Genomic DNA, 24,676 nt, shown 5'->3' with positions numbered 1-24,676 from the left:
AAGTTGTTTTTTTTACATAATTTGTTCTGCTCAGAATTTTCATGATGTCGTATTTCTTCATTTTTGAAAGTATGTCTGTATGAAGAGATGACACAAATGAACATAAACCATCAAAAGATATTTGTACACCCACACATACAGATTGCAGTTTCATCATCTAAAGCTTGAATGGAAATTCAGTTATGTGTAAAAAAATGAATTAACTAATTGATAATGGGGGAAATGGTAAATTTTAGCTGTGCATTTGTATTAGTGTGTTATGCTTCAAACTTAATTAAGCATTCTCCAGTTTTACAAAGCAGTGTTAATCAGGGAATTACTGCTTCCTAGCCCTGCAGAAGTACCTGGGGGGATTTCATAAAGATTACCACAGGAAGTGCACATTGAGGTAATTTCCTGAATTTATGGACAGAAAGGTGTATGTGATGTGTTCACCTTGTGGTAAACTTTATGAATTTCCCCCCTAATGTTTAAAGTCAGAAATGATTTCTAGACAAAAGCACTTGATACTACAAGTCTTCAGGCCTTGGTCACAGTAGTAGTCAGTAGCATAGTAACACAGTTAATCGTGTCTTGTAGGTTTGACAAAACAACAGCCTTTCTGTGTTGGAGGGAAGCCTTCTAGCTTATCAGTGAGAGTGGTAGGTAGCCTGTCTACCACAAGAGTGGTTTCTGGCCCAGAAATTGTAGTTTTTTGGGCGTTTGGCAGTTTTTTCATCTCTTTCAATTTTCTGGTTTAAAAGCCCGCATTTACACTTGTTTCCCTCCTTTCCTGTAACTAGTCTAGTCCAGATACAGATTTTCTGTGTCCAGGACTGTTTGTAAGCTTCTGAGCCCCTAAACCTTTCTGTGTTGGAGGGAAGCCTTCTAGCTTATCAGTGGGAGTGGTAAGCACTAGGTAGCCTATCTACCACAAGAGTGGTGTCTGGCCCAGAAATTGTAGTTTATTAGGTGTTTGGCAGTTTTTCCATCTCTTTCAACTTTCTGGTTTAAAAACTTGCATTTGCGCTTGTTTCCCACCTTTCCTGTAACTAGTCTAGTCCAGATACAGATTTGCTGTATCCAGGACTGTAAGCTTCTGAGCCCCCTAAGCCTTTCTGTGTTGGAAGGAGGCATTCTAGCTTATCAGTGGGAGTGGTAAGCACTAGGTAGCCTATCTACCACAAGGTCCAGGTACAGATTCTTAGTTTTAGCATTTGAATTTGCTTATTCGTGCTCAGCACTTGTTAAGAACTTTGTGTTAGCACTAAATAAGCTACAAATTACTACAGCACTCAACCTTCCTCTTTACAGTTTTTGTACTTACTTTCCTTGCTTGCTTAGAGAAAAACAGCTGTTATACTCGCATTCCTCACTCTTCTAGAGGAAAGTAATTTTTTATTCAGGCATGTCCAAGGGTCAGCTCCCAGTGTTCTTTCCTGTCTATCTGATGAATCTGAGCATCTTGGGGCAATGTAGCAATTGCCTCATTTACATTGACAACCCTCTCCTCCTACCACCCAGCACCACAACCTGTGAAGAGATGCACTTATCTAGCCAAACTGGAGGTAAAGCTCTCTCCAACCAAGACTGAACTTGACAGTCAAGAGGAGAAGGTAAACACTTGCACCACACCACACTCATCACATAGTCCCACTAAACCTACACCACCAAAATCCACACATTGAAACACAAAAAGATTTGCAGAGGCTCTCAATAATAATCTGCTCAAGCAACAGAGACCTCCAAAGCAGAAACTCAAGCAACCTCCACCCCCCCCCCAACACAACCCAAGTGACACATACCCCACAGACTCAGTGTGCCAGTAAACCACAGCCCATAAGGCAAAACAACGTACCCAACACACTAGTCATAGGTGACTCTATAGTCAGGCACACTGATGTCCCACTCACCAGGCTAAACAAGGAGAAGGTTACTGTCAGCTGCCTGTCAGGTACCAGGATCCACCACATAACCCACACACTCAAGTCACTCCACAACAAGTACAAATATGACTCAGTCATTGTCCATGTTGGTGTGAATGACCTGAGACGTACCTCCCTGGACTACACGAAAAGAGACATGGAAGAGCTTTTCAATCTTGTAGCCCAGACCCTAGACTTGACTAGCATCCTGCCATCACCCAGAATGATACCGCAGTACAAGGACAAAATGATTGACTTCAACAATTGGCTAAGCTTCTGGTGTCATTCTAAGGGGATCCAGTATCTGTCTGCCTGGGATGACATGGCAAAAGCTGAGGGTAATGCTACTCAATGCTAGAAGTCTAAATCTCAAAATGCACTCACTCGAGGCACTCTGTAAAATGGAGAACATCGATATCTGTGCAGTGACTGAGACCTGGTTCAGGGCTCTAGAGAGCACCCCTGCATTACCAGGCTATAACTCATACCACACTTTTCGGCCCTCTAACTTGGACCAGAACACCAAAGCTGGAGGTGTGTCCATATTCATTAAGGATATCCACACCTTCAGGCTAGTTGCGCATCATAATGCATCCGAGGTTATCCAAGTGCAACTAACTCTGGGCAAAACTGCAATCCAAATTGTAGCTTGCTACAGATCCCCCGCCATGCCCCAGGATTCCTCTCCTCTTTTCTTGATATACTGGAAAATATTAGGGTTCAACCAAACACCCTAATAATGGGCGATTTCAACTACCCCACCATTAACTATTAAAACTACTCATGTATCAACTGCTTTGCTCAACGCTTTCTGGAATTCATAAATTCCAATGCCCTGGATCAACTTATCCACACTCCCTCCAGGGGCAACAATATCCTAGACCTAGTCATTACCAGCATGAGTGACCGATGTTCCACACCTGAAGTCAACTCCTCGTTGGTCAGATCCGATCAGAGTAATCACCCTAGACATCCGCATCCCGCCCCCACCCACCATTAAGGAAACCATGGTAAAAAATTTCTCCAAAGCCAACTTCATGCTTCTTAAGACAGAAGTGGCGAACCTCATGACACCCATGCAGATAGACAGTACAGTTACGACTGCTGAATCCTACACAAATGCACTATATAAGCACTTACACGAGTGCATGGATCGTGCTATCCCAAACAGAATCAAGACGCTATCCTCCAAAAAAAGAAAGCCAATCTAGTGGTCCCCTACCATAAACAAACTGTACAACAGAAGGAAGAAACTGTTGCAAATGAGAGTAAAATCCCATGAGTGGAGGAGCTCCCTGGTCAGCCTCAGTAAGAAGCTGAGATCCCTTATAAGATCCTCCAAAGCTAGCTATGAAAACAAAATCACCACTGATTCTAAGGGTAACCACAAAGCATTCTATAGCTATGTCAAGAATCTCAATGACAGCACTCAGATCTGCTCTGAGTTACAGCACAACGGCACGAAAATTACAGAACCAACTGATATTGCCAACATCCTGGCAGATGGGTTCAGTGCTAACTTTACCCCCCTCTCAACTCCTAAAGGGCCCTTATCTATACAGGAAGAATGCAGAGTCCCTGTAATCACATCTATGCAGGTAAAAGCTGCACTCTCTAAACCAAAAACACAGCATCCATGGGACTGGACAACATCCCAGGCTGCGTTTTACACGAACTTCAGAATAAACTGGCTCCCCACCTAAGCACCATGTTCGATCATAGTCTCACATCAGGCTTTGTGCCCACTGAATGGCGCACAGCAACAGTTATCCCACTCCACAAAGGGGGACCCACCACTGATCCTGGGAACTATCACCCTATTAGCCTGACGAGCCTGGTCTGCAAGGCCATGGAACGTATCATCATGGAACTCATAAACAAAGACATTGGTAACCTTCAAACTCTGGACCCCACCCAGTTCGGGTTTGTGAAAGGCAGATCATGCCTTCTGAACCTGATCGACTTCTTTGAGGCAGTCACCAAAGCCGTAGACAAGGGTAAGTTGGTTCACACAGCCTATCTTGACCTCGTCAAGGCTTTCGACACCATTCCCCATTTTGGAATTGTAGCTAAACTCACTAAACTAGGTATAAATTCCTACGTCACAAGATGGATTTCCAACTGGCGCACTGACAGAACCCACACTGTAAAAGTTGCAGACTCCAAATCTGACTTCATACCAGTGACAAGTGGAGTACCACAGGGTTCAGTTGTGGGACCTCTCCTGTTTGGTATCTACTTCTCTGAAGTACGGGCTAACACAGAAGGCCTCTGGCTAGCAAAGTTTGCAGATGACTGCAAACTAGGAGCCATAGTCGAGTTCCCAAATGATGTGGACATCCTACAGAAGAGCCTCACTGAGACAGCTGCCTGGTGTAAAAGACATGGCCTCAAGCTCAATGCCAAAAAGTTCATCGTCATCCCCTTTGGTAAAAACTCTGTACCCATGAATTACCACATAAATGGCAGTCTACTTAATGCCGAATGTGTGATAAGAGACCTTGGGACCCAGGTGGACAGTAGTCTTCCTTTGATAATCACATCGCCACAGTAGTCAGGAAATCCTTCTATATGGCACACCTCATCACAAAAGGGTTCTCATCCAGGAAAAAAAGAGGTCATTGTTCCCCTCTACACGACACTCATTAGACCCATTATAGAGTACAACTCCCCTTTTGGAATGTACCTCACAAGACATCTGCAGCAGCTGGAAAGGCCACAGAAGTACCTCATAAAGAGGATTACTGGCCTCAAACAGATGCCCTACACTGGCCGTCTCAAAAAACTCCAGCTTTACTCTGTAGCATATCGCCTACTCTGAGGAGATCTCTGCCTAACGTATAAAGCTATGTTAAACCCAGAGCTGTTGTACATGCTACACCTAAAGAAATCCCAATCCCTCCGAGCTACAAGCTGTAGGGACCGAAACCTTGTCACCACAATAAATAGGACATGCTGGAGGGATAGATTCCTGTCCCAGAGACTTCCTATACTCTGGAACAAGCTACCCATCTATGTCAAGCAAAGTTCCTCATTAGCACTCTTCAAGAAAAATCTTGATGAGTGGATGGGAAATAGGAAATACACCCCAGGGATCACTTCTGTGGCCCTGCTCAACAGGGGCACAGGAAATTAACTTTCTTTGGTGGCATAAGCCAGGGAACCCTGTTGGCTAGGCTTACTTAGGCCCTTGGGCAGATAGCCTAGTACCTACCTATGAACCTGTGTTGTGCTTTAAATGTTATTAAATTGGAGTTTGAAAATATTCATATGCCTTAGTACAGCATCTGTTAACATTAACTGAGGAGGTAGGAGGGATATTTAAAGTGTTCTTTGTCTAAACATGCCTTTTTCTTGCCTCCTTTAGGAGTTTTGAAAACAACTGGAACATCTATAAGTTGCTTGCGCACCACAAGCCATCACAAACAAAGGTAAGTGAAAAATAAGTATGTTAAATTGCCTGGGCAGTGATGATTAGTATATGTTTATGTGTTTGTGTGCTGGAGTTGTTAATTCGCAAGTAAAAGTCTGTAACAACTCTAGTTAGGTTATAAAGTTGTAAAATTTAAGAATGCTAATGCTGAAATCATTATGATATACAAAAATAAACTACAAAACAACATCAAACCAGGAAAGCATGCCAGACATATATCCAAATTGTTTTAATCAATGAGCACTTTCATGTTTACTTCATCAGACAAATTCACACTCAAAGCAACATCTATTTAAATACTATTAAAAAAAAAAAAAAAAAAAAAAACAGTTTTTAAAATACAATCGTGAATGCTAAGTCCCCACCAGTATATTTGAAGTGACAATGCACTTAAGCAACTTTTACAAACCATGTATATACGTGATGTAGTAAAACCTAGAACTCTGCAAATGTTCTTTAAAACACATTAAAATATTAGTTTATCTTGAATGTGCCTTTAGTATTAGTAGGCAGTTTATTGATACTTGCTTATTCAATCCTGGCCATCTGTTCACGTTTAACTTAAGCTGCAGTAAAGCTTACGTATTTCCAAGTTCAAGGACCATGGACCCCCCCCGCCTTGCTGTCATTTAGTAATACATGTTCAACAACAAAAAGTTTGAACTCCTGCCCCGGGTCCTTGAATTTGGAAAAACACAAGCTTTACTGGCACCTTAAGTTAAATGCGAACAGCTGGCCACGACTGAATGTGAAAGTGTCAATAAACTGCCTACTAAAACTGAAGGGACATCAAGATTTTATTATTTGTGTTTGTCAAAAAATATAAATGATCTGTTTTTTAAGTGCAAATTTTAATAGAATTTTTCACTGCATTTTTTTTATTTTGGTTTATTTATCTGTATGTATTCATTTATATTTATGTTTTAACTGGGTAAAATACTGATTTTGAACCCACCACAATTGGACAATTGAATATTCAAGAAGTTCTTGAGTGAGTAACTGTATGAACTTGATAGTGGGCTATTTAGGTGGACTTGGCTGAAACCATGCATGGATTAGAATGACAGTGATGTGAATAAACTTGTATATGACTGGCAGATTTGGTGCAATTTAGAATTTAATACCAACACTAAAATTAAATATTATTGTATTTGTACACTTAAACAGAGGAACTTGTGTGAGAGATATCTTAATTAAGGAGGTATTTATTTTGTGAGGAGAAGTATTCTGGAGGCAGGAAAAGAAGGGGAAGGTGTTTAGAGGAATGAGAGAGAGTTGGGAGTACTGGGTAAGATTGTGATTTGGAAATATAGGGTGAAGAGTGGGGGTGTAGCGCAGTCCTGATAGTTACCCCCAGATTATAACTTGATGTGGGACCCCAGTATGTTAATATTAACCTGTTTATAACCTTCTATGAAAATATAAACTGCAAACACTGAAAACTAGTCTAAACTGGGAACAGTCATTATTAAAAACATTAATTTCCCCTTGCTGCTGTGATTTCCCCTCCTTATGTTATATGAAGGTATTATCACTAAGAGAGGAAAATATTTAAAGTAAGAAGACACACAAAAACTACACAGTAAAAAATAAGGTGTAGACTGAGGTTTGCCAGATGTACAGTCATCTATTAGAAGAGTTAGAGGTGTCAGTGATCAAATTTACTGAAGAGTGGAGAAAGCAATGTGATGTGGCCAAGTTTGCTTTTTCTTTGATTTTTCTGAAATCTTTTAATGTGTATACCATAGTAGCCCATGGTAAGTTCTTAAAGAAGTGCGGATAGCAGACCACCATATTTACTCTGTAATGCAGACAAAAAAGTGATAGAACCATATGTGGAGTAATTATTTGGTTCAAAATTGGGAAGGGAGTATAAAATATAGAAGATAGCAGACCACCATGTTTACTCTGTTATCTATAATGCAGACAAAGAAGTCTTAGAACCATATGTGGAGTAATTATTTGGTTCAAAATTGAGAAGGGATTATAAAAAAGCTATATATTGCCACCCTTTTTATTTCAGTTACATGCTGGTTATGATTGAAATATCGGGTTAAATGAATTAGATGCTGGAATTAAAATTGCTAGGAGAAATATTGACATTAGATACAGTTATCTTATAACTCTGACTAAAAATAAGGCAGACTTGAAGGTCCTGTTAACAGAGGTGAAAGCAGAAAATTAGATGACCATAATCTTGCATTTTATGATGTCGAGCAACAAACTAGTGTAAGAGTTTCATCTATTCCCACCAGTTCTTTATAAACTGATAGTTGAAGAGGAGGCATGTGCTTTACTTCTGTGGGCTCAGAAGTCTGTGCAGATTTATTTTATCCTTTCTTGACAGAATTAGTCTGTAAAGGCCAATGTCCTCCATTAATGGGGTGACCGATGGTGGTATTCATAACTGACAAGGGGAAATTTGGCCAGGTGTCCGTGGAACTTCCACTACTTTTTGATAAGTATCGGGGGGGGGTCTTTTACATTCACTTGAGCTACCACTAACATACAGTGACTGCAGCCATGAAAGTAAAAGATGCTTGCTTCTTTGGAAGAATGCTATAGCAAATTTTGTTATTATATTAATATTAAAGATCAAAGACATCATGCTGTCAGCAAAAGGTTATAAAGTCAAAGCTGTGATTTTCAAAATACAAACGTGGTTGTGAGAGTTGGACAATAAGTAATGTGGGCCAGGAAATCTATGATTTTGAACTGTGGTTCTATAGATGACTTTTGAGAATTACAAGGCCTGCAAAAAGAACAACTCAGTCAATGCCTAAAGTAAAACTTTAATATTTTTACCACATAATGCAAAGACATGATTCATTGCAGGAGGTGCTGGTACTGGTAAAATTGAAGGCAAAAGAAGAGAGCAGCAAAAATTACATTAAATACAGTATAAATGGAGTAATATGAGTGTACAAGAACTGTAAAGCAGTGGTGGAGAGACAGACAGATAGACAGACCTGGCATACTAAGTTCCATGAAATCACATAGTGTTGGCAATAATTAACTAAATATCATGTCCCTAAAGTCCTACTTCTGCCCCCCCCCCCAAATCGAATCGATATTCTTCCAGTTCTGTTGCTTTCAGCAAAAGGAGTGAAGCTTCTTTGTATGTTAAGAAGCTGCTAGTTTAATTCTTTGCTGTTGACCACAGGATACAACAAATTTTCCCAGACTGAATTGGCTCTTTCCTGCTACTTATTTCTAGGTGCCGTCTTGTTGTCTGAAACAAGTTTAGTGAACAGGTATCATTAATGCGTGTCTACATAATTCACCCAAACAAAGCACTGAAAATGGGGTCCCAAGGAACACTGCCTTTTAAATTCCGCCTGCTAACAAAAATGTTTCTCAAGCTTAAGCAGTATGCACAGCTCTCTAAATTATTTTTGACAAAGCTCATCGCATGTGTAGTCTGTGTAATGCACACAACTAAAAACCATCTGCACTTGTTTTTATCTGTATGTAATCACTGTTTTGGTAATTTATCACAAAGGATTATGGTTGTGGACTTTCTAACAAACTTCTTTTCTTGGAGTCCTAGGTTTGATTCCTTCAGTGTCTGTCTATTGTGTAACTTAGTCATGCATGTGTAAAATAATCACTTTTGTGGAGTGAATTTAGCCACCAGACAAGCAGAGAGTCAAATCTTCCTTAAGGGCATGTAAGCGTATTTCATATTTTTTGAGCTGCTTGTTTGGTTTGTGCAAAATGAATGTATGACCAGACATAATATTGTGCCTGTGGGTGAACTTTGCCATCCTTTTCAAAGAACCTGAAATAGGAAAAAGATGTCACCAATGCCCTTTGTCATAGCGCATAACTTGCCATTGAAAGCCCACCTGATGGTGTTTTCAAGGATTCGGTACTCGAAGGAAGCTTACAGCAGTGCTGCCAATCTTTTCTTTATCCAGCTGCCTTGATATCAGGATAGAGGACAAGTAGTGACTTCGTCAGAGAATTGAACCAGCATCTTCACTAAGAAGTGGCTTTTAGAGTCTGCGGAACTCTGGTGCAGCAAATGCCTTTGTTCAGGAGTCTAACCTACTTAGAAAATCACCATTATGATGTGAAAGACATATATCCGTAGGTGGGGAAGGAGGGTTGGCATAATGATTAAGGTGTTTACCTTACAGACATAAGCTACAGGGTTTGAGCTTTGTGAAGTTGGCTAGGCTTACAATAAACTGGAAGGGCAGCTAGCCTAGTATTTACTTATAAACTTATGAACCTAAGTTTCTTGGACCCTCAGAATAGTATCTCAGTTGCACTTTTTCCCTTACCAGCACTCCTGTGTAACTAATGCCCTCCCTTACAACTACTGTGATTTTATCCAGCCCTACTTACACCTGTAGGTACTCTATTCTGATAGTACCCACTCTACTATCCTTTACCTCTCTTCCACAGCTTCTGTCAGCCATGGATGGACAATCTCCTGTGATTTCTCCTGCTAGTCTTGTTGATATGGCATCCTGAGACAGTGTAGCAACTGCCTAATGTACACAGACAACCCTCTTCTTCTGCCACCTAGGAACACAATATGTGAGAGATGCAGTTACATTAAGAACCTAGAATCCTTGCTGTCTCAATCACAAGCCAGTACATCTGGCACCGAGAAGGTTGTCTGTACAAACAACACAAGCACCACAACTCTAACACCACCCACACCTGTACATGCCTACATATGTGGAGGTTCTCAACAAAAATATACCTAAACAGAGGAGACCTCAGAGGCAAAAGCACACATGCACATCACAACCCCCCACACTAAGTACCACACATAGTACACATGCCTGTTTCTCACAGCCTGTAAGGCCCAGCCACAAACCCAACATACTAGTCATAGGAGACTCCCTAGCCTTAAGCAGCATCCTACTATTACCCAGAATGATGCCTCAGTACAAACAGAAAATGATTGACTTTAACAATTGGCTTAGTTTCTGGTGTCCTTCTAAGGGGATCCAGTACCTGACAGCCTAGGAGGGCATGATTGACAGACCACGATGCTTTGCCAGAAATGGCCTTCATCCTGTCTCCCCTGGGCTTCAGGCTTCTGGCAAAGGCTGTTGGCTCCCCCATAGTGCCTTTTTTAGGCAGTCAAAAGGACAAAATTACCAATGTAAAAAATTCTTCTAAATGAAATTTAGAGGTCCTACTGCTAAACGCTAGGAGCCTTTTAACATGAAACTGCACTCATTGCAAGCATTCCTTGCCCTGGAAGATGCTGACATTTGTGCAGTCATTGAAACCTGGTTCAAAGCTGTGGAGAACACCCCAGCCTTACCAGGTTACTTGTCCTACCATACTTTCATACCCCAAACAGTGGGCTACAAAGCCAAAGGAGGTGGAGTTTCAGTATTTATCAAAGACATACACACCTCCAGGCTGGTCAAATAGTATGAAGCACAGGAGACACTCCAGGTACAGTTACCTATTGACAAAACACTTATTCAAATCATAGCTAGCTACAGACCCCCAGCCATGACTCAGGAGGCCCACTCCACGTATCTGGACTTACTTGAATCCATCAAGATTCAACCATCTACCCTGATTTTGGGCGACTTTAACTACCCAACCATAGAGTGGAAGACCTATTCTAGCTCAAACACGAATGCCCAGAGATTCAATGCCAGTACAGTGGATCAGCTGGTTGACACCCCCACAAGAGGTGAAAATATTCTGGACCTGGTACTAACCAACATGAGTAGCCACTGTAGCACCCCTACAGTGTCATCCTCCTTGGTAAGATCCGACTATAAAGCAATCACTTTTGAAGTCACCATCTCCCCTGCCCCCCCCCCCTTGCCAGGGTCAAACAAAAAAACTTTTCCAAAGCTGACTACAACCTTCTGAGAGCAGGTATAAGCAGCTTCACAGCCACCATCCTGTCAGTTGAGTCAAGCACTAATGCCCAAGCCTACACCAAAAAACTGTATGAGCACCTATGTAGCTGCATGAACTCAGCAGTACCTGACAGGACCAAATCATCTTCCTCAAGGAAGAGGAAACCTGTCTGGTGGACAGCAGCAATAAACAGACTCTATAATAAAAGGGAAAAAAGTTTGCTGTCCAGGACCAAGAAGGAGCAGGTGCCAAGTTGGAAGCAATCTCTCCTTTGTCTGAACAAGCAAATAAGATCACTAGTGAAATCCGGTAAGGCTAACCTCGAGTCCAAATTGGTCACATCTACTAAGGACCATCACAAGGCCTTCTTTGCATATGCCCGCAGTCTCAAAGGTAACTCCTAAATCTGCTCTGAATTGGTGGTCAAGAATACCACATACACAAATGCCATAGATATAGCCAACCTGCTGGCAGACAAGTTCATTGAAAACTTCACCCCCCCCCCGTCTCCCCCAGTCAATAAACCAGGACATCCCCATCACCTGCCCCCCCACCCCTCATCAGCATGGATCAGGTTATTAATGCCCTCTCAAAGGCAAAAAAAATACAGCCTCCATAGGACCCAACAACATCCCTGGCTGTGTCCTATATGTACTCAGGCAAGTGCTCTTACCACCACTAGGAACCCTATTCAACCAAAGCCTGTGCACCGGCTTCATCCCAGCAGAATGGAGGACAGCCACTGTCATCCCTCTGCACAAAGGTGGAGCGTCCATCGACCCAAGCAATTATAGGCCCATCAGCCTAACTAGCCTGATCTAAAAAGCCGTGGAACACATTATCATGGACCTTATAAACAAAGACATCGGCAACCTCCAAATGCTTGATTCCACACAGTTTGGTTTTGTCAAAGGGAGATCATGCCTGTTAAACTTTGTCGCCTTCTTCAAGACAGTCACCAAAGCTATGGATGAAGGCATGACAGTGCACACCACCTACCTTGACCTAGCCAAAGCTTTTGACACTATTCCCCACTCGGGCATAATATATAAACTTTCTCAGCTAGGCATCAACCCATTTGTTACCAGATGGGTAGCTAACTGGCACACTGATAGAGCCCGCTCAGTCAAAATAGGGGAAGCCACCTCTAATAGCAGACCCGTAACAAGCTGCTTACCCCAAGGATCAGTCTTGGAGCTTCTACTGTTTAAGATATACTTTTCTGAGGTGCAAGCCAAAACCAGTGGTTTGTGGCTGACCAAATTTGCAGATGACTGCAAGCTGGATACTGTCATAAATTCCCCTAGTGGTGTGAACATCTTCCAAGAGGGCCTTAACCAAACTAATGACTGGTGCCAGAAGCATGGCCTCAAACTGAATGCCAAGAAATGCATCATTGTCCTCTTTGGGGAAAATTATGTCCCCACTAATTATCACATTAATAACAGCGTACTAAGCATGCATTCAGTCGTGAGGGACTTGGGCACCCAGGTTGATAGCAACTTGACTTTTGACCACCATGTTGCCTCCATTGTACGGAAGGCTTTCTACATGGCCCACCTCATAAGTAAGGGTATTTCATCCAGGAACAAGGAGTTTATAATATCCCTGTTCTCCTCCCTTATCAGACTCATTGTCGAGTACAGTGCCCCCTTCGGCATGTACCTTGCCAAGCATGTGCAGCAGTTGGAGAGACCACAGAGGTTCCTGACCAGGAAAATCCAGGGTCTCAAACACGTATCCTATACAGATAGGCTAAAATCCATGTCCCTCTACCCAGTCTCATACAGACTGCTCAGAGGAGACCTGTGTCTGGCATACAAGGCCGTCTCAGACTCCGCTTTGATGGAGTTGCTGCACAGTAACAGAAACCTGGGTCAAGGCTCCCGAGAGCACCCCAGCACTACCAGGTTATACCTCATACCATGCTTTTCGGCCCCAAAACTTGGACCGAACCACAAAAGGAGGGGGAGTATCAATATTCGTCAAAGATACCCACACCTCCAGGTTGGTGGCACAGCACGAAGCATCAGAGACTATCCATGTGCAACTAACAGTAGGTAAAACTGCCTTCCAGTTTATAGCCTGCAACAGACCACCCTCCCAAACTCAGGAACCCCACTCGGCCTTCCTAAGAACACTGGAAAATATGAAGGTCTCTCCAAACACCATTATATTGGGCGACTTCAACTACCCAAACATAGACTGGGAGCATTACTCTAGCTCCAACAACCTAGCCCAAAGGTTCCTAGAATTTATAAACTCAAATGCTATGGAACAACTTGTTAGCACTCCCACAAGAGGGGAAAACATACTGGACCTGATCATCACCAACATGGGGACTCTATGCTCCAGACCAGAAGTGTATCCCTCACTGGTAAGATCAGACCATAAACTAATCTCACTGGATTTACACATCCCGACCCCACCCCCTGCCCAGAAAATCACAGTGAAAAACTTCTCTAAAGCAAATTTCACACTCCTCAAAACCAAGGTGGAATCCTTCAAAGCCCCCGGGCCTGTGGAAAATACGGCCCAGACCGCAGAATCCTTTATAAACGCATTCTATGAACACCTTCAGGAATGCATGGATCATGCAATCCCAAATAAAACCAAGACCCAATCCTTCAAAGGCAGACGTCCTGTCTGGTGGACCCCAGCCATAAACAAACTATACAATAGAAGGAGGAAGCTACTACATGATAGAGCAAAATCCCAAAAAGGGAAGGCATCTCTGATCAGTATTAGCAAAAAAACTACGGGCACTCATAAAATTGTCTTAAGGCCAGCTTCGAGAGAAACATTGCACAGGACACTAAGGATAATCACAAGGCTTTCTTTAGTTATGTTAGGAACCTGGGTGGGAATTCCCAGATATGCTCAGAATTAGTCCAAAATGACAAAAAATACACCGAACCCACAGACATTGCCAACATCCCAGCTGACAGGTTCAGCGCAAACCCCCCCCCTCCCCACCAAAAGGGCAAATATCTATCCCAGCAGAGTGCTGCCCCCCTGACATCTCAGATGCTCAGGTAAGAGCTGCCCTCTCCAAAGCAAAAAACACAGCATCAATTGGACCAGATGGTGTCCCGGGCTGCATCCTACATGAACTCCAAGAAGAGCTAAACCCAAACATAAAACTACTGTTCAATCTCAGCCTTACTACAGGATATGTACCCAAAGAGTGGCGTACAGCAACAGTGGTCCCTCTCCACAAAGGTGGTGCCTCAACGGATCCTGGAAACTATCGCCCCATAAGCCTGACTAGCTTGGTCTGCAAAGCTATGGAAAGGATCATCATGGACCTCATAAATAAAGATATTGGGGACCTACAGACACTGGATCCTACCCAGTTCGGCTTTGTTAAGGGCAGATCCTGCCACTTAAACCTGGTTGATTTCTTTGAAACCGTCACCAAGGTCATTGACGAGGGGAAGGTAGTCCACACAGCCTACCTGGACCTCGCAAAAGCCTTCGATACAATACCCCACTCGGGCATTATAGATAAGCTCACCAGCTTAAATATAAACCCCTATGTCACTAGATGGGTTGCAAACTGGCTCAAGGACAGAACCCACATGATTAGAATTGCTGGAGCCATGTCAGACTCCAAACCAGTTACAAGTGGCGTCCCACAAGGCTCAGTCCTGGGACCTCTCTTGTTCGGTATATATTTCTCGGAGGTACAGGCCAACACGGAAGGACTGTGGTTGACCAAGTTCGCAGATGACTGCAAACTGGGCGCCATAATCGACTCTCCAGCCGACACAAGCATCCTCCAAAAGGGCCTCATAGAAACAGACAACTGGTGCCAGAGCCATGGCCTCAAGCTAAATGCCAAAAGTGTATAGTCATCCCCTTTGGCAAAAACAAAGTGCCCACAAATTACCACATAGGTGGTAATCCATTAAGTACAGAAGAAGTAATTAGGGACCTGGGGACCCAAGCTGATAGCAATCTCTCATTTGACAACCACATGGCCAAAGTGGTTAGAAAAACATTTTATATAGCCCACCTAATCATGAAGGGATTCACATCTAGATCAGGGGAGGTCATTGTGCCTCTTTACTCATCCCTCATCCGGCCCATAATTGAGTACAATGCCCCTTTTGGGATGTACCTTACCAGACACCTGCAGCAACTGGAAAGACCCCAAAAGTACCTCACCAAGAGATCAAAGGGCTCAAACAGATGCCATATGCTGCCTGGTTAAAGAAACTCCAGCTCTACTCAGTGGCATACCGCCTGCTCAGAGGCGATCTGTGCCTGACGTATAAAGCAATGTCCAACCCGGAATTAATGGACATGCTGCACCTCAGAAAATCCAAATCCCGTCAAGCCACGCGCTCGAGAGACTTGAACCTCAGCACTGAAATAAATAGGACATGCTGGAGGGACAGATTCATAACCCAGAGGCTCCCTTCACTCTGGAATAAAATCCCAGTCCAGGTTAGGCAGAGTCCCTCATTGACTCTCTTCAAGAGGAATCTTGATGAGTGGATGGGAGATCGTAGGTTTACCCCGGGTATCACTTCTGTGTCACTGTTAGACAGAGGCACAGTATACTAACCTCGAAAAAGGGCATAGCAAAATTAATTTAAAATGGGTGGTGAAAGCCAAACACACTCTGGCTAGGCTTATAAATGCCCTAGGGCAGATAGCGTAGTATGAACCTATGAACTTATATCTGTAAGTCAGACTCCACTCGCGCAACCCACACCCAAGGTCTCAACCTGGTCTGTGATATTAATTGTACTTGTTGGCGGGATAAATTTGTGTCCCAACGACTCCCCCCGTCTGTGGAATAGACTTCCTCTCCATGTGAAGCAGAGTACCTCACTAGCCCTGTGTAAGAGGAACCTGGACAACTGGATGGGAAACAGAAAATATACCCCTGGGATCCCACCTGTGTCCCTGCTGGACAGGGAAAACAGGTGCTGAATTTGTGGGTGAAAATCTTGGCTAGGCTTATAAGGCCCTCCGGGCCAATAGCGTAGTATCATCATATGAGCCTATGAACAAATGAAATAAACAGGACACGTTATTCATATGCTTCTGCATTCTGAGACAACTGACTTAAAAGAAATGCCTCCATTTAGTCCTTGTTTACCTTTCTGCATCAGTGGAATTGTACTAACTAAATCTGCTTACCACTCGCTCCAGGATAGGGAAGTTTTCCTGAAAATTCATGTATTGCTAGATAACAGCAGTCTGGCATACACGATCTCATTTTGTGGAGAATTTGTAGTACAGTCATACTGTTTGGGCTTCTGTCCACATAAACCTGTAATTTCAATTTTGTAACAGTAATACTTCCCACTGTACAAAGCAATAACAATTTCATACTGGTGCCTTAAAACAAGTAGGTCTTTTGTCAGTTTTGGAATAAAATTTCCATTTAATAAGTGTTTGAAATAGAAATATTTATTTTGCATGGCTAAGCTATACATGGTTTTCAAACTCCCTGGATAATACTAACTTGTGATTCTACGGACCTTTGAATTACTGAGATGAGAATCACGCTTCACATTTGTTCACTCCAGTTACTGTTAGACACCCATTTTGTTTATTTTTTCTATATATAGGAAAATGTTACTCAGACTTAAAAGTACATCTGTAAGCACTTCAGCAGGGGACAAAACCCACTTCAACCCCACATGGGAGACTTCTCCCACTTTGTTCCCCTTACTTAAATATACAAACTCAACTGTCACACAAGATTGGAGGAAAGTAGAAACTCTGACTTACACTGCACATGGATCTGTCATAAGTAGCATGACTGATGGGAATAACCAAACGTTTGAGTTTTTCATGCACTTATGAGAAGCATTCAAAAGCCAGTCTTTAAAACATAAATTGACCAAATGTAGGACTACCAGGAATCAGTCCATTTGAGTATTGTTTTTATTGAGCATTAATGATTTTCCTACAGAAGCCAGTTTCATTGTACAGGACTTCCATTCAGATGACGTAGTTAAATGGTTATGAACACTGCAGTTATTAGAACTAGTAAAATTAATAGTTGAACTTTTAAGGATTTTTTAATCACAGAGAAAACTTAAAAAAAAGGAAGCTTAAGTAAAGAAAAAAAACATAGGTAAAGACAAAGAAAGATGAAATAATTAGAAACTGGCACCATGTATGGCTGACAAAAAAGCAAAAGGAATCAAAACTTGGCAGAAAACTATGAGAAAATGAGAAGGAGAAGGTACAAAATGTTTCTTCAGACTGCAGTGCAGAAATACCTTCCAAGCCTCTCTCTACAGGGAAAACTCAGCTTGCACAAATCTTGATATCTGCTTTGTTTTCCCACATTCATTAACGCATCTGTTCTTTTAAGCGAAAGCCTCCTTACTATTTCCTAAAGATTTTCTCTCATCTTGCCTCGTGTTGAATCTTCATTGGTTCATGAAAGGACAGGCTTTCCAGGCTTGATAAAGATCAGCTCCACTTTGTCACACACATTCTCTGTCTGCTTACTGACTTTGAGGTCAGGATGATACAGAGTAAGGTAGTTAGGCTAAAGGGTAAATTTACTCCTTAAAAGAACCTTTTTTGTTTTACTCTGAGGTTGCTCAACTTCAGAAAAGACATATTTAGAAATGGGGGGGGGGGGTCAGTGATGTTCTCACATTAGGATATTTGTGAAGGATGCACTCCTGCCCAACAAAAAATTCCATTATATTCTTTGATGCTGTTATATGTTGCAGAGTAACTTATTAGTCTGAGTTGGTGGTGGTTACTTTATAGTTTCAGTCTTGAAAAAATAACATCAGCAGAAAGCACCCCTGCACTACCAGGCTATAACTCATTCCACACCTTTCAGCCCCAGAACTTGGACCGAAGCTCCAAAAGTGGTGAGGTTTCCATATTCATAAAGGATGCACACACCTCCAGACTGGTAGCCCAACATAACGCATCAGAGATACTTCAGGTGCAGCTAACATTGGGTAAGACAGCGATCCAGGTCGTAGCCTGCTATAGGTCCCCAACCATGTCCCAAGACTCATACTCCACGTTCGTTAGCACCCTGGAAAGTATTAGGGTCCAACCTAAAACTCTCATACTGGGCAACTTCAACTACCCCTCCATTAACTGGGAAAACTACTCATGTACCAATACACTTGCCCAACGTTTCCTGGAGTTCATTAATTCCATTGCCCTAGACCAGTGCATTCTTACCCCCGCTAGAGGTAGCAACATCCTTGACCTTGTCATTACTAACATGGGCGACCGTTGCATTAAACCAGTAGTCAGCTCCTCTCTGGTTAGAGCCGACCACAAACTAATCACTTTGGAAATTCACCCCCCCCCCCCCCCCCCGCAAAGGTAACCATGAAAAACTTCTCCAAAGCTAACTTTGGGCTCCTAAAAACAGAGGTAGCTAACTTCACGGCACCCATGCAAATTGAGAATAGTTGTATGACTGCTGAATCATACACCAGTGCACTGTATGAACACGTACACAAATGCATGGATCTCACCATACCCAATAGAACCAAAATGCTCTCCTCCAAAAAAAGGAAGCCAATCTGGTGGTCCTCTGCCATAAACAATCTCTACAACAGAAGGAGGAAACTGATGCGGAATAAGGTGAGGTGCTAAGACTGGAAAAGCTCCCTTATCAGCCTCAACAAAAAGTTGAGATCCCTCATCAAATCCTCTAAAGCTAGCTATGAAAACAGAATTGCAGCAGATAGTAAAGACAACTACAAGGCCTTCTATAGTTATGTAAAGAATCTCCATGGCAATACCCAGATTTGCTCTGAGCTACTGCACAATGGTACCTCCTATACCGAGCCAACAGATTTTGCCAGTATACTGGCCGACAGAGTAATTGCCAACTTTACCCCTCTTTCCCCTCCCAAAGGACCTATCACATTAACGGCAGATTGCCAGGCACCCAGCATTACTGCTGCACAGGTTAAAACAGCACTGTCCAAGGCCAAGAATACAGCTTTTATGGGACCTGACAATATCCCTGGTTGTGTTTTACATGAACTACAGAGTGAACTGGCACCTCCAACTGTGTGCCCTGTTCAGTTACAGCCTCACCTCAGGCTTTGTCCCTACCGAATGGCGCACTGTTACAGTCATCCCTCTCCACAAAGTAGGAGCTACTACAGACCCTGGGAACTATCGCCCCATTAGCCTGATGAACCTGATATGCAAAGCTATGGAATGCATCATCATGGACCTAATAAACAAGGATATAGGGAATCTCCAAACTCTGGATCCCACACAGTTTGGTTTTGTGAAGGGTAGATCATGCCTGCTCAACTTGGTCGACTTTTTTGAGTCAGTCACCAGAGCTGTGGATGAAGGCAAGGTGGTTCATACAGCCTACCTTGAGCTGGCCAAGGCTTTTGATACCATTCCCCATTCAGGAATCATAGAAAAACTCATTAAGCTAGTCATCAACCCTATATCACTAGGTGGGCTACAAACTAGCTCACAGATAGAACCCACAGTGTGAAAGTAGCTGACTCCAAGTCAGATTGCCAACTAGTCACGAGTGGAGTCCCCCAGGAATTCGGTTCTGGGTCCTCTCCTGTTTGGTATCTACTTCTCTGAAGTCCAGTCCAACACGAAGGGACTCCGGCTGACAAAGTTTGCAGATGATTGCAAGTTGGGAGCTATTATTAACTCCCCAAGTGATGTTGATATCCTACAGAATGCCCTCACTGAGACCAATGACTGGTGTCAGAACCATGGCCTTAAACTCAATGCCAAAAAAAAATGTCGTCATCCCCTTTGGGAAAAACCCGATTCCCATGAATTACCACATTGATGGTAGTCCACTGAACACGGAAGGCATCATAAGAGATCTGGGAACACAGGTTGACAGCAACCTCTCTTTTGATCACCGCATTGCCACTGTGGTCAGAAATTCCTTCTATGTGGCACATCTCATTACTAGGGGTTTTGCATCCAGGAAGAAAGCAGTCATTGTCTCTCTCTTCTCTTCCCTCATTAGGCCAATCATCGAGTACAGAGCCCCATTTGGCATATACCTCACTAGACACCTGCAACAACTGGAGAGGCCGCAAAAGTACCTCACAAAGAGGATCCTAGGCCTTAAACACTTGTCCTATGTGGACAGACTCTAAAAAACTTCAACTATTCTCTGTCTCATATCGCCTACTTAGAGGCGATCTCTGCTTGACTTACAAAGCCATGTCTGACCCAGCTGTGTTAGAAATGCTACATCTAAAGAAATACCAGTCCCTCCGTACCACACGCTCAAGAGACCTCAACCTCATTACCACAATTAACAGAACATGCTGGAGGGACAGATTCATAACCCAGAGACTGCCCATGCTATGGAATAGACTTCCCATACATGTCAGGCAGAGCACCTCGCTGACCCTCTTCAAGAGAAATCTTAATGAATGGATGGGAAACAGAAACTTCACCCCAGGGATAACCCCAGTGGCTCTACTCGACAGAGGGACTGGGAACTAAGGTCGGGTGGCACTATGCCAGGGTAATCCTATGGCTAGGCTTGTAAAGGCCCCAGGGCCATTAGCCTAGTACACACTTATGAACCTATGAAGATGCTACAAATTGCTGTGGACCCTTCCTTTCTGTCACCAAGAGGATTAGCAGTTACTAAGTCTGTGTTGATGTATTTAACCAATCATTTTCATTCTTGTTTGACTGTGGAGAAAAGAATGCATTAAACAGCGGCAGATCATTTACATATTCTCTTAAGAGTGTGTATGTATAACTCTTTACACTTTTACATTTTATAATAAAGTAAAATTAAAAATATGGCTGAAAACAGATTTTACTTTTGCAGTTTTATTTGTCTAACAATGGTGCAACTCCAAAGTCATGTGTTTTGCATATCCAATTGAAAGTCATGTCCTGTTTCAGTACAAACTGGAATATTACCATTGATTAACTGTAGATTTTTTCCAACATCTGTTAGGCAAAACTGTGACTGACAAGATAATTTATGTTGTCGTTTTGTGTGTTTTATTTTCACCTACAGACGAGGTACAGTCTAGCTGTTTTAAATGTTGGTGCTCCTGCTGCTGGAATGAATGCTGCAGTTAGATCAGCTGTCAGAATTGGACTCTCTCAAGGACATACTGTTTATATGGTGAATGATGGATTTGAAGGCTTGGCCAATGGGCAGGTAAAACTCATTTGTTTTAAGATGCATTTATGTGATATAGTTGAGCCAGAACAGTTAAAGAAAACATTTTTAAGCGGAATTAATACTTAAAATACAGAGCTAGACTAATGCAGGGAACCTTGGTTTATTACAGCTAGCTGTTCTAAAACTTTCAGTTTTCATGTTTTTAACCTATTTTTGAAAATCATTTTTTAATTTGTTTTTTTGCAGATTGTTTTAATTCCAAAACACTGTTTATCTTTGGTATAAACATTTGTGGATTGTTTTAATTCCAAAACACTGTTAATCTTGGGTATAAACATTTGTGAGCAGTGAGTTTATGTTTTTGTGTTTTGTAATTTAACTTTTCAGAAACTGAATCATGTCCTTTATTGATGTGTTTTTGGACATATCTATGCACCCAACTCCCCCATTGTGCTCTTAGGATGCCAGATCATTTTATAGGGTGCAAGAATCCTGTAAATACCTCCACAAAAATCTTGTGGCAGATCTGTCAGTGTTGTCTACAGCATCCGTTAATGGAACTCCTGGCCTTGCTTCCAATAACCCCTACTTAATGACAGGGAAAGCAGATTGCTGACCCCTATGGTAAAAAGACTTGCACTTCAGACAGTCTTGCCAAGAGGGCTCTCCACTGCTAGTTCCATGTGCTTAAGTACCCTAAGTCTGTACAGGAGCAGATTAAATCTGACACAGAGGGGATACAACGCAAGAGCCTGCAGAAAGTATATTCAGGGCCTGTGCAATACCGCTGTCCAGATGTCCTTCATGTTCCTGTGGCTCAGGAATACAGGAGATAACTTATGTTTTCAAGCAGGAGGATTGCACTACCACTTTTTGCAGTTGTTCCTAAAAACAGTTGGTTGCAAGACCTGCAGCCTCTAGGAACCATGATCCCTGCATTGCCATGCTTATAAAAAGACATTTTATGGTGGGAGGATAGTGTTCTTACCCGCCCAGGAGCTTATTTCACTCTAGCTGAGGCATCTCATACGTTGACTACAGACAGATCAGACAGAGCCTAGGTGACCACTTAGGACAAGTCAGCATCCAAACGATATGGGACAAACAGCAGCAAGACAGCATATCAGTCAGAAAGAAATGAAGGCGACTTTCTTGGCCATGCAGGAGGAGGCTGTCTCTGGGAATCCTTTAGATTTGAACAGACAGTAGCACAGTTATGTGGTACATTAGAATGGGGTACACAATCTTACTTGCTATTCTGACTGGCTGTGAACATTTAGTTACTGACACAGCAAATCAAAGTAACACTGACTGCATCTTATATCCCAGTGCAGGACAGTATCCTAGCAGATTTCCTGAGCTGAACCTTCCCAGACCCCAGTGATTGGATGTTAAAAAGGGAAATATTCCTGGATCTCTCATGCAAGTGGGGTGCCCCAGACATAGACTTCTTTGCCTCTTCAGCAAACAGCTGAACAAGTATTCCTGCAGAACCCAGCAAATAGGGTCTTGTTGAGTGAACGTCTTCTCCTTCTAGTGGACAGACCTCTTCCTGTATGCCTTTCCCACCAGTATAGGCCCCAAATGATCCTAATTGCTTTTTTCTTGCCCAGGTGACACTGCTTCTCCAACTTTCTGTCCTTCAGTGGGGAGGGAGGGGGCATTGGGCAAAACTCTGTCACTAGTTTTGGACCACCTCACCCAGTACAAAGAGTCTGTATTTCACCTAAACCTGGCAACCCTCAAGCTCACAGCTTGGAGGATTGAATTTTATCCCCAACCTCTTTGTCCTATTCACCATATGTGCTATTCATCTTGAAAGAGGACATAAATCCATTCACTAGGAAGTCTTTTACAGTAAAATGGAAAAGGTTTTCTTCCTGTTGCCAGTCCAGAGGTACTCTTATCTGCACAAGCTAACATACCTCAGAAAATATGAATACCTCTCATAACTGTTCAAACAAGACTCGTTCTGTTCCAGCATCAAGGTAAATGTCTCAGTCATTTTACTCTGCTTGATGTATTCTCCTGTTACTTGCTGCCACCTACACTTGTAGTGGTTCCTTAGGGATTTTATATATAATCAGACTTCTTAGAAGGGAACCTGTCACTCATTGTGACCTTAATTTTATGCTGGAAAAACACTGCCTCATTTTGAAATGGCAGATTCAGCTCCATTCAAACTTTTAACATGAAACACTGCTCTGCTTCTCGATCTCACCTGTGCCAGGCATATCTCTGAGCCCCAAGGCTTAATATGCAAGGAGCCATTCCTTAATCTTCCACAGGGACAAGGTCACCTTGAAACTAATCCCTCTTTTGTATGTTGAAGCTAATATTGGAATTGTCTTTGAACTAATCCATCCATCTTCCTGTATTCTTCCCAAATTCACAAAACAAAGGAGACAAGATTCTGCATTCTTTTAGAGGTGGACGGACAGTTGAGAGATTACTTGCACAGGACCAACTTCTCTAACGGATCAGGCCAGCTGTAGCTTTTGCTGAGGGGGTAAGCAAGGCAAACCTGTGACAAAACAATTTCAGAATGGATTGCTAATTGCATTATTTTTTTGTTCTTACCACAGTTAACTTCCTGGTAAAATCAGGGCTCATTCCACCAGACGTAATTCTTCCACTACTTCCTTTGTAAAAGTGGTGCCCATTCAAGCCATCCTGAAGGCTGCAGTGTGGTCATCTGTCCACACCTTTACAAAACATTACCACCTTAGGCTGTTTTGAGAGCTAGAGCTGGGTTCACCTTTACCATCTTGTAAAGCCTGTAGTCCCCGGCCTGTCATCCTGTCCAGCCACCTTCATAGAAGATGTGGGAGTCTTCCCAAGAATCAGCACTACAACTTTGACTAGAATGAACACACAGTACAGTTGTGTCTGTACTTAACGCAATTGCAGATGTTTGAATAGATCACTATTGTAATGCCATTTCCCACCCTACATCCCCTCCAACTACTGTTTGCATCCTTCATTTTGGTTGTGGGGGTCTCCATCCTCATCATCCCCCCACTTCTTCCCATTAGATCAGGGCACTTATTTATTCCTTGACATTTAAGAAAGTTGTACTACTGCTAAGGACTGTCATATTCTGTACTCCTGAAAAGAAAGGTCCAAAGATGATGTGAACTGATACCCGTTTTAGGCCCAGACATCTGGATGTCAGTCTTTATGGATATCCTCCAGCTGGAGGATGTTGAAAGACTCTGGTCTTCCTTCCCTGCAGAAGCCAGTGGCCAGTCCAAATTCCTAAGAATCAGAACTGCAACATTGATCTAACCAAACATCTATAATTATAGTGAGTGTAGACACAACTGCACTTTACAGACATAAAGGCATGAATGCTGAGTTCTCAAGCCAAGCCATGCC

The 24,676-nt window shown here is 42.6% G+C and overlaps 1 protein-coding gene across 2 annotated transcripts in view; it reads left to right on the top strand.

The window, feature by feature from the left end:
* Positions 1 to 24,676, top strand: part of PFKL (phosphofructokinase, liver type) — a 905,205-nt gene that overhangs the window by 689,802 nt on the left and 190,727 nt on the right. For both annotated transcript variants that reach the window (XM_044060589.1, XM_044060587.1), the window contains exons 12-13: positions 5,272 to 5,335; positions 21,188 to 21,334. In XM_044060589.1, the coding sequence (XP_043916524.1) occupies positions 5,272 to 5,335; positions 21,188 to 21,334 (211 nt within the window). The remainder of the gene's footprint in view (positions 1 to 5,271; positions 5,336 to 21,187; positions 21,335 to 24,676) is intronic.

The sequence above is a fragment of the Protopterus annectens genome, chromosome 2.part0 (assembly GCF_019279795.1).
Source record: "Protopterus annectens isolate FY-2018-M chromosome 2.part0, PAN1.0, whole genome shotgun sequence".
Classification (NCBI taxonomy): domain Eukaryota; kingdom Metazoa; phylum Chordata; order Ceratodontiformes; family Protopteridae; genus Protopterus; species Protopterus annectens.
Note: the sequence above shows the minus strand (reverse complement) of the source record. Positions and strands in the feature narration are given on the sequence as shown.